This window comes from Mytilus trossulus, chromosome 2, assembly GCF_036588685.1.
Source record: "Mytilus trossulus isolate FHL-02 chromosome 2, PNRI_Mtr1.1.1.hap1, whole genome shotgun sequence".
In the NCBI taxonomy this organism is placed as follows: Eukaryota; Metazoa; Mollusca; class Bivalvia; order Mytilida; family Mytilidae; genus Mytilus; species Mytilus trossulus.
In genome coordinates, this window is record NC_086374.1 from 32,528,296 (window position 1) to 32,540,479 (window position 12,184).

The 12,184-nt window shown below is 31.8% G+C and overlaps 1 protein-coding gene across 1 annotated transcript; it reads right to left on the reverse strand.

Moving 5' to 3' along the window:
• Positions 1 to 830: 830 nt before the first annotated feature.
• Positions 831 to 11,435, reverse strand: LOC134705722 (neural cell adhesion molecule L1-like protein). Its single transcript, XM_063564443.1, has 4 exons — positions 11,228 to 11,435; positions 3,221 to 3,505; positions 2,222 to 2,542; positions 831 to 1,150 (listed from the first exon to the last, which is right to left on the reverse strand). Exons 1-4 carry the CDS (start codon positions 11,433 to 11,435, stop codon positions 831 to 833), a joined length of 1,134 nt encoding a protein of 377 aa, XP_063420513.1.
• Between the last annotated feature and the right edge of the window lie 749 nt (positions 11,436 to 12,184).

Below are 12,184 nucleotides of genomic sequence, written 5' to 3' on the forward strand. Positions count from 1 at the left end.
AATGTATAAATGAAAATATGATAGAATGGTTTAATACAAACTATAATTTTAAACAAGGATTTGTACAATCATCTTTTATGTTTAATACTTTTTTTTAAAATATAGATAATGATATGCATGCACGGAATATTGATATCACGTACAGATAGGCGTACATTCGCAATAATATCATAAGTAGATAGTATCATTTTATAATTGTAAATCACGAATATAAAAGAAAACATTAGATCTGCTTAGAACAACAATGTAAATGGTTTTCTAAAATAAAAAACCTCTAGCAGTTAACATTTAAAGTCCAAGATTATGAACTGTTTACAAAATATTTTTTAATATTATGTTGATTGAAGTGTTAAATGATATGTAAGTCATTATCACTATATTGCGGGATTCTGAATTATTTTGTAAATGGCTTATATTCTGCTGGTCGTTATAAGATTGTAACAGAATGATATAGAATTGAAGCTTTAGAGTTACGGGAATATTAAATACATATAACAATGATCGAAACTATGATTTTGAGATACAAGTATTTGAAAAAAGAAGAATTAAGTAAATTTTAAAAAAATATGAGCGAAAAGATGTCCATTAGAGGACAACTCAGCTCCAAACTATTTCTTGTAAAATCCCTTTTTGTGCCTTAACAAGGAATGTTAATGTAAATATTATCATTTACCACATCTGCCTACTGCGGTAGTTACTATGTTAATAAACATATTCTTTAAACAAATTGTAGATTTTCGTTTCTTGACTTTAACCACACAGATGTGTATACCAAACATTTTTACTGACATAATGTATGCCAATATTGCAGAAATTGAAGATCAAATTATTTAAACTCTATTAAAAGCTTCTCTAATGTTTAGCAAATATCGTTTGATGGCAATGATATCGAATACAATTATCACTCCGAAAGTAGCGGCGATGAAAACTATACCCACTAATCCAATCTGCTGAGAAGATTTCCTGTCATCCTTAGCACTTGTACGCTTGCGGATGTTTTTGGACAATTTGTTCTGTTCAAGCTTCATTTCCTCCAGGGTTTTCTTCAAGAAAGGTGCCATATATTCTAACATTTCTTCCTTCGTAAAATTTTTATTCTTCCAAAACTCAAGCTTTTGTTTGAATGAACAGAGACATTGACACGTTGTTGCTAAAAACGAGATACAATACGGATTTTAAGTATGAATAATGTTGTTGTGGAGAGTTGTCTCAAAGGTAATCATATCACATCCTGTGTGTGTAAGTACGATATAAAATTACTTGATATAGTGTTAGCTACGAATATTTATCCGGTTAGTCTATGAACAGTCGAAATATCTAACTCTTCTTTAACACATTGAGTCCGATGTGGACCTATAGTGGATTTCAATAACTACACATGATACTAAATTTTAAAGATATACAATAATACGACAGCTAAACTTTATCTGCACAGAAAGCGTAATATGTTTCAAGACACAGGTGAAATCAGTTTTCTATTTTTCTTTCATTTTTGCGCCTGTCCCAAGTCAGGAGCATCTGACCTTTGTTTGTCTTGTACGCTTTTTAATATTAGTTCATTTATATTTTTTAGAGTTGAGTGTGACGCCAATTTTCACTAATCTACTACACAATTTTACTTAGGGGCCAGCTGAGGACCACCTGCAGGTGCAGGATTTTCTCGCTGCTGTTGTCTACTCTTTTGTCGGGTTCTTGTCTCTTTGACATATATCCCATTTCCATTTTCAATGCTATTCTTTGAATCTTTATCAATAGTATTCTGAGAACACACACCTTTCTCTGCATGATGATGCACACATATCTATCTCATAATATAAACATACTACCCTTGGATAAAGATGTTAGCGAGAAAAAAGATAACACCCAAAACGCAATCGCTGGTAATAATTTTTTTCATCAAGTGTGTAAATCACCGAAGGACATTTATCCAAGGGCAGTTTCCGTTTTTAATACATTGAACACCTTATGATTCAAGTGTGCGCTATGATATTAGAAAGATAATTGAAGTATAAATGAGAATTTGTTAATAGGCGAGCGGTAGTTGATTTTTTTCCGGATCGGTAAACTCGGGGTCAGCGGGTGTTTTTTTTCCAGGCAATATTATCCGCTGCTTATATCATCACATATTGTTATGTGGGCGGGACTAATGATAGGCTAGTGAAAAAAAGCTAATGGATAATATAAAATATTTCAATAAAGTGTAATAAGGACAAAAACTTACATTCATTAACTTGTATGTATACTGAGTTTCCAGCACGTTTCCCTACTGCATTTGTGACATAGCACGTATAATTTCCTTCGTCAGATTTTTCTACCGAAGTGAACGTGATGTTTGGGTTATCCAAAGTACCACCAGTGGCTTTTCCTGACAATGGGTGTGTATTATCACCGTTTTGCTTTTCCCAGATTAGACCTGTTGCATTTGGGAAGGATTCATAACTACAAGTCAGTATCAAAATAGAGTCTGTAGACTCGTTTACACTTACAAACGCTGAGTGTTGCACTGTGTTGTAAATGATGTTACTGTTCACATTCGGAAAGTCTGAAAATAGATTTACACTATTATTTATCCGCCGGAATATTTATTATTATTTCATCTATATGGGTCAATACATTATTTCATCTATATAGGTCAATACATTATTTCATCTATATAGGTCAATACATTATTTCATCTATATAGGTCAATAAATTATTTCATCTATTTAGTTCAATACATTATTTCCCAGCATTATCAGACGTCATTAACTAAAAGTGAATTCTGACTATTCATTTATACAATTTGAATGGATGTCTTTTCAATCTCAGTTGCTTGATATTCAGAGAAAAATGTAGACCTCATTTATATCATTAACTTTAGTAGATCGCAATGTGCACTAACCCCTTGTCCAAGTTGTTCATTGACGAGTTTAACATAGATCTTTGTTCTAATGTATAACTGTTAAATCGTTAATCCCTACTTTGAGGACACCGCTTCACATCTTGATATTAGTAGAACAGTTACTAGCAATCAATTACTAACAAGATAAATTGTAAGCTGTGTGATAAAATAAAAACACCTTTTATTCTATTCGTCTGTAAAACTCTTTGCAAGTGACCCTAAAGTTAATATTTCAGCTACATCCAACTTTGATATAGAATTAAAAAAAAGTGCGGATACTTATTGTTTTGTCTTGGTGCAATTATTCGAGAATACCAATAAGTTTAAAATTTTGCTTACCTCCATTTACATTAAGCAAAAATCCACCACTGGTCCCGTTAATCATATCTTTTTCAACAGCACATATGTACTCCCCTTGGTCACCAAACGTGGCATTATTGATGGTCAGGCTAATGGGTGTTGGCTGCTGATATTTTATTATGTTTTTAGTATTAACACAGCTTCCATTTAATGACCAAGTTATTTCTGTTGAATTAGTAATCGGTGGATAGGACTCTACGGCACAGTCGATGGTAATTTTTTCCCCAAATGTAATGTTTTTCTCAGATTGCTTGTGAAATAGAACTGAAATAAAAAATAAATTAAAATTAGAAATTTTAAATGATTAGAGTTTATTGTTGTTTTTTTTTAAACCTCGAGTACAAAAGAATGCGGTTTAGATCTTTTCAAGGCCAGACATTGAGGTTCTCTACTTTTCCCTAAGCATGCATCATTTAAGAGTAAGATCAAGGCTGGTTATCTCTGAGGTAGGCTCTGAGGTAGGGTGTTTGCCAAATCATACTTAGTTCATGATAAATACTTAAAGTTTTTAATGTGAGTATTAGTATGACAATTAGGTTTTAATAGGCAATGTCCCTATACTGACGTTTTAAATAATGTTTTGATAACAATTTACACCACTGGGTCGATGCCTCAGCTGTATGACGTTTCGGTACCTAGGGTATCACAGACCAGTAGTTAGCACTTAGGTGTTGACACGAATATCAAATATGTGGTCATTTTCATTTTACTGTTTGCAAAAGTATGAATTATATGAAATAATAAGTTTTTTTTTTTTTTTTTTTTTTTTATCCCAGACATAAATAACCTTCGCAGTATTTGGCACATTTTTTGAAATTTTGGTCATAAATATACATTAACTTAGTACTTGTTTGGCTTCCTAACTATTGTCGTCTGAACATCACTGGTATCTTATGTAGACGAAAGGCGCATGTGGTGTATTAAATTATAAGCCTGGTTGGTACTTTTGATAACTATTATGTTGTATATATATTCCGATATCTGGTGGTTTTTTTTATATTGTCGGGTGACAAAATGCATGTGATTATATTTCGAAAATGAAATGTATGATTTATTATGGTACGGAATGGTATTTGATTGGTACGAAGATTATGGTTTGTTATAACAGACATATTACATTTTATATGTTTTCTTAGAAATAGCACTTACCTGCAGACCATTTTTTGTCGTAATTTAAGTTATTCCAAAAAATTACAAAATTAATTACCAATTTGTTAGGTGTGTTTGAGCTTTTGATTTTACCATTTGATTGTGTTCAGTATTTTTGTGATTTAATTATGTCCATTCAATTTTGGAAAGAGAGACGACCTTGTGTGTTGATGTTGAACTCACTATTTATATTCACTTGAAATTGTGAGGGGGGATTGGAGGAGACAATTAAAATCTTCGTTGACACAACACTCGTGTTTCTACTAAAAACCTCCACCGAGTATGATCTCGGTTTAAATTTAAAATTCCAAAATAAAAACCTGAAATTTTATCAGGTCAACTTGTCTGGGTCAGTTATCTTATGATCTATTGATATTTTTCAGTAAAAAAATGCAAGAATGTGAGATATTTATTTTTTATGATACTTAATAGTTCATAATCAAATAAAAACTCTATAAAAAATTAATGTAATTCGATTAAGTTCCTTAAAGAAAAGAAAAATATATTAATACGAAAAGTGATCAAGGCCCAACAACTGTAAACTATTAAAAAAACCAGTCTGAATATTTGATCATAGATACATGAGCTATACAAATTGCACGTTTACAAGAAAACCTTAAGATATAATAACCCAGGTATTGCAAAGGAAATCCTTCTGCATAAGGTGAATAATTTACTCTAATATGTGCTTCTGTTCAAACAAAAATGAACGAACACACAGAAAGCATGCGCATTTGTAAAGTTTTCAAGGCGATATTATACAAATGATGAAATCATAATCTTTCAATCAGATTAATTGAAGTCTGGAGCTGGCATGTCAGTTAACTGTTAGTCGTCTATTGTTATTTATGTATAATTGTCATTTTGTTTATTTTCTTTGGTTACATCTTCTGACATCAGACTCGGACTTATCTTGAATTGCATTTTAAATGTACGTATTGTTATGCGTTTACTTTTCTACATTGACTAGAGGTATAGGGGGAGGGTTAAGATCTCATAAACATGTTTAACCCCGCCGCATTTTTGCGCCTGTCCCAAGTCAGGAGCCTCTGGTCTTTGTTAGTTTTGTATTATTTTAATTTTAGTTTCTTGTGTACAATTTGGAAATTAGTATGGCGTTCATTATCACTGAAGTAGTATATATTTGTTTAAGGGCCAGCTGAAGGACACCTCCGGGTGCGGGAATTTCTCGTTACATTGAAGACCTATTGGTGACCTTCCGCTGTTGTTTTTTCTATGGTCGGGTTTGTTGTCTCTTTGATACATTCCCCATTTTCATTTTCAATTTTATTTGTATGAGGTCGATACAAGGATATATTGACCTGAAAGAAGCATTTTGACTGACGACGAAGTCCGAGGTCGATATACATATTTGGGTCGATATATACTGTATTGACCTCATACAAAGGCTATATTTGTTATATTGTTAATTTCCGACCATATTTGTATCAAAATAGTCATTTGATTTTGTTTGAATTTATAGATTTTATATTGTTTCCTTGACAATTACAAAATATTAGTTGTTATTTCAATTGCTTTTATTGTTTGTTTGTTATCTTATGTATTTAAAGATTTTTTCCGTCAAATAATCGATCACAGATATCATTTGTTTCAAAACGTTTAAGATCGTTAAACAATATCCTGAAATTCATTGCATATGTTACATGACGTCACAAAGTATATCGATTTTTATGTAGTCTAACAATAACCGTGCAATATGCTTTTTGCTATCCGCCGTTTTCTCTCTACCTTCGAAAATATAGTTTAACATGTGACTTTCCCTAAACCGAATCAAATTTGTTAAAATATACAAATTAATGATATTAGATTATATTGTAAATTGATTGTCAAGTGCGAAAACTCAAACAAAGGTAATGATTGCAATCATTTACTATAAATGAATTGTCAATGTTATTTCAATTGATCATGCGGAGCTTACGTTTCAATTTGAATAAGAACAGTCTATTCGAAGATGTGTGTGATACGGATGATTGTCGTTATAATGATTATTACTGATTTATAATCACCTATAAGTATCACCAAACCTGAGTGTACGATATGGAACGAATACAATAGTTTACGATTGATAGCGCTTATGTGTGCTTAAGCAGCGTTTTTTTTTTTTATTAAAGTATCGGCTATTGTATTTTAAACTTATTTTATAAATATATTTATATGAAAAATCAAATATTTATACCACATATTTTTTCCTTATATATGATCAATTCTATTTTTAATTCATCCCCATGCCCCATAAAAATGCATTCGGAATAAAAGGAAGAAAAAAATACTTCAAAACGTTATAGAATAACGGACACATGTATAGCGGTATTATAAAGGAAATCATCCGTCTGCATAAGGTGAAGAATTTTCTTTGATATGTGCTTATGTTCCCAATCTACCTGTCTATAGATGAACTGGTATATGACGAGCGAACGGGTTAAACTCCAACCATTTGAGTGAAATAAATCAAGTTAAACAGTTAACTATTAATTTAGTAAATATAACAAGAGAAGTGTTCTACTGAACAATATATGACAGTTAATTTTAAACAACTCATGCTAAAGCAACATTAAAACGTAAAAACAGCCTCTAAACCGAAAGAAAATTATATACTTTATAATAAAACTTGCCTCCATATACTTCTAGTTTAATTGCATCACTAATGCTGGATGTGTGCACGTTGGTTGCGTTGCATGTATAATTTCCACTATCCTGTAATGTTGGTTCGTTAATTGTAAATGTGAACTTTTTTTGGTGAATTCCAGTGGATATGTTGTAGACATCTGCATTTAAAATCGTTCGTTGAGATTGAAGCGTAACATCAAGGATTTTAGGGGCTGATTTCACTTCGCAAATGACATGTACTGATTTCCCAATGAATCCTTCTGCATAATCTGTAGAATTTATTATAAAAGGCGCATCTGTAACAAAAATTACCAGATCACATAAAGGAACCATAACATTTGTATCTTTGAATATGTAGATTATCGATATTTTGTGCATATCTTTTTGATATTTGTTGGTGATAATAATTCATATCATGTTAATCGCTTGAGATGAAAAATTATCGCTAGAAACTAAGGACGCACGTGGCGATGCTAACGGAATTGACATGAAATTGACAACGTCGTCATAGGTAAAATATCGATAAACAGATTATCATTGGTTATCTTAACTCGACTGCTTTTCTCGATTTCGCCGTACCGACTCAAGCGAGAATATCTATCTCATTGAGATGATCATCGATAATCTATAAGTACATGTATATAAATTGTTCTCAGAGATTTCTTGAAATGATATTGTGTTTTTGCAATGCATCAGAGATAACCACCGCATATCCATGGTTAAGTATTGAGTCTAAGTATTGATTTTTTTTATCTATTGTGACATCAGTAAATGAGATAGAAAATTTGACGGATGTTAATAGTAGATTAGATTCTGTTCGTATTGCGTTGTTTAGTACTTTTGTCGACATGTTTTTCTTTTTGTTGTTTCGGATCTTGTTTTGTCGTTGTGGTGTAAGTTTCTCTTTGACTAATGGGTTTTGAATGTGCCGTTGGCGTTGTTCGCATATTTGATCAGTTTATAAATGACACAACGAGGCAAGCAATGCACATATATTTTTCTTAACTATTAGAATCTACGATTATATCGATGAGCGAAATTTGGATAGGGTTTCCATTTTAACTGTAAACCCATAAATCAATGGGTCAATGTCCCTAAGGCGCATTAGACACACAATTATAAAATGTAAATAAAATATATCTGTGAAAATATATTGTACATGTTGCCATTTTAAATAAATATTGAAGACCAATTGGTGTTCTTAGGCTGTTGTCTGCACTATGGTAGGGTTGTTGTCGCTTTGACACATTCCCCATTTTCTTTCTCAATTTTATTCTATTAAGCTGATGTCAATATGAGGGAAAATATTGTAAATTTATTAAGAAATTTAGTTGCGATCTAGTATTTGATACTTGAACACCAAATGTATTGATATCTCTTATTCTTTCAGTATATTAAGTGTTGAGTAAAGAACAAGTTTTGGATGTCGTATACACCCCCTTTTTTAAGTTTTCAACATAAAGAAATATAACAAAATCTGCAGGTTCTGTGATTTTATCAAAATTGCAAATATTTAAACAATTCAAACTCTCATAAAGGATGATCTTGTTTTTATCCTCGACATTGCTTGTTGAAGAGAGTGAGAGTGGGTAGAAGGTGTGTTATCCCGAATTTCCTTGAAGTAAAAAAACCCAACAAAAGCCTAATAATGAAATCCCGAAATAATAAAGCATTTTATTATAAATCATTGATCCCCGAGTCCAAACATGTGTATATTCTGAAGTCACACAAAAATATAGACACAACCCGACGTCCCGAAAAGATCTGTTCAAGAGTTCAGTTTACTTATATTGTCAGGGATAAAAAAAAATATATTTTACACAAATTCCTCTTCAGACACGTTAATTAATATAACTTAAAATCTGAATTTGCTAGAAAGTGGCCAATGAACGGCATACTTTATTGTATGTAATTGGCCACACACTGACCGTTTTACCTTATGACAATTTCATTCAATGTGTTTGAGCATTATCGTTCTTTAACACTTTGTACATTGGATAACAATGGCCATCATATATTCGTTGACAACTATATTTTGGGCGTCATGTGGGGACACTACATAAATTCAAAATAATTTTAATAAAATAAAATAATTTTCTGTATAAATATAAAATAGAAGATGTGTTATGATTGCAAATGAGACAACTGTCTACAAGAGACAATAACACAGACATTAACAACTATAGGTCACCGAACGGCCTTCAACAATGAGCAAAGCCCATACCGCATAGTCAGATATAAAAGCCCCCGATATGACAATGTAAAACAATTTAAACGAGAAAACTAACGGCCTTATTTATATAAAAGAATGAACAAAAAAACTATATGTCACACATAAACAAACGACAACCACTGAATAACAGGCTCCTGACTTGGGACAGACACATACACAAATAATGTGGCGGGGTTAAACATGTTAGCGGGATCATAACCCTCCCCTAACCTAGAATAGTGGTATAACAGTACAATATAAGAAATCCAGTATTTGAAATCATTACATAAATGCACTTTTGATTGATAAATATATATTACATTTTTGAGTTATAAAATCATCTGAATACTGAACTTTTCAGTAACAAATACAAAAATTCTCATTTATAAAATATCTATCTATATTTTTACTTTATTAATAAAAAAATAAAATATGTATGCCATCATTTATGATTACGTGTTTTTTTTCTAATTTTAGATAAAGCTTAAAATTATGCAATCATTTGAAAAAGGGAGTATAAACTCATTAAATTTCAGCTGATCTTCCATTCAAATTAAGTTATTTTAAAATCAATGTATGATCGGTAGATGCTCTGGGTTCATTTCCAACTCTACACATTGATGGTTGTGTAAAGTGCACTCGACATTACTTTAACTTCAAAGGAGAACCGGACATTCAAACAGGACAGCTGTTCTTACTCTTGTACCACATGCAAAGGTAGAAGACGTCTGATTCCATGCATTGGAAGAGATGAAAACCTCCGACTCAACCGCACATACAACAACATTTACAGACTACATCAAAACAAACTGTGTTGATTGCAACACACAGTTATGGAACCATTACTAAACCAAAGACGACACAACACGAAAGAAGATCGGACAGCGGCTTATGGAAGATGATCCTTGTTCCAAGTGCCACATTCAAAAATATATATGCTACGAAGTGACTGATATTCAATACCATGCCGGGTGAGTATGACCAACAAAGAGAAGGATATAAACTTAGTCAACGCCTACAGGAACTTAGTGATCGACTTCAGCATGGTGAAGTAACTGTGTTTGGTATGCTGACATTACCTCCTAATTGTAACACTCGGACTAAATTAGTTGTTGTTACCTGCTGCTCATTATATATAAACACATTAAAAAAAATATATAGTAAATAGAAAATTAGAAGTCAATTCCAACAATACCAGATTTACTGATTTAACACCAAAAGTATACCCTTAAAGATTACTAATACGTCTATTAAAGCAAATTAAAACTTTCCTAGACATTCCAGCTAATTCGTTTATATCGAAGCAACTGAGAAATGTACAGTCAATACGAAGGGGGACACTCATCATCGTAGAAAGAAACCTCAAATGTAGGAGAGACAATGTCATACGAGTAATTCGATGAGAAATTAAAATATCAAGGTCAAAAAAAGACATCGGTAATTTTCCATGATTGGTTTTGGTAGAATGAATTTAAAAAGAATAAATTTTTTAAGTAAGTTAAGATAAAGTCTCGATTGTTTAAAGATTACATAGCACCATTTCATATATCAACGAGAATGTGCATTTTTAACAATAAGTGTCGTGCCCGATTTTGTTGCTTTAAGCTCTGTTTCCCTGCATACTGACAAAGTTTTTTTTTTTTTATAGAAATGCTCATTATCGCTATAACTCTAGACCAGGTAAGACAAGATCATACAAGTGTCTCCTTTTACGCTTGCATCACAACATTTACAAAATCTCAAACAGTAAGTAGTAAAGTTAGGGAATCGTAAAAAAAACTATTTATAATCAGGTCATCAATATTTGACCCTTGTAATGAAATTGAAATAATAAAGACATGATGTCATACTATATCAACTTATACTTGTTTCAACTCTCTGTTAGATACTAAGTATGCTACTACTACTGTAGGTCACATATATAAGATATTTTCATCATTTTATGCTTTAATTAGAGAAAACAAGCTACATTTTGTAGAAACGAAAGGTCAACTCACATCCAAGTATAGTACCGTTACTGCAGTTGACACCTATGGAATTGTTTGCACAGCATCTGTAATATCCAATATCGTCTGTAGAAGTCGTTGATATTTTGAGTGATGGTTCTTGTGGAGTAGACCCGCTGTACCGACTATCAATTATATCTATTAGTCCGTCGTCTTTCGTCCACCAAACATTCGTTACTTCTGGATATACGTCAATCATGCACTCAAAATGTATGTTTCCACCAAGATTCAGCGGGTATATTTCAGATGTAACTTGAGGATTAGGGATTTCTGATTGATAACAAAATACACGTTTATATAAATGTATGTATATACTCATTTATATGTGTGTCTTTATGTGTGTGTATTACATTTTGTTCAATGTATTGTTTTTTTTTTATCAAAACAAACACTTTTTATGGTTACCCTGCAGGCACATTTTTTTAATCAACGTTGAATCTTTGCTGACATAAGTTATACATTGAGCAACAAATATTCAGCATTAATTCAAAGTTGACCATTCAACGTTAAAATTAGTACATTGTTTCAACGTTCAATTAACATTGTATTGTATTACCAACAATAAATCAACGTTGATGCGACTGTCATACAAGTGAGAGCTTTAGCTAGCTACAAAACCAGGTTCAATCCACCATTTTCTATATAAGAAAATGCCTGTACCAAGTCAGGAATATGACAGTTGTTATCCATTCGTTTGATGCGTTTGGACTTTTGATTTTGCCTTTTGATTTTGGACTTTCTTTTTTTAATTTTCCTCGGAGTTCAGTATTTTTGTGTTTTTACTTTTGGCTAAACTATATTTAAAACCCAGTAGTTGTGGATACCAGAATTGTAAAAAAAAGTATTGGACACATCAGAATTCTTTTAAAATGGACAACGACATTCACATAAAATATAATATTCAATAGATTTATTAATAATTGTCATTGTCATTATAAAATTATAAAT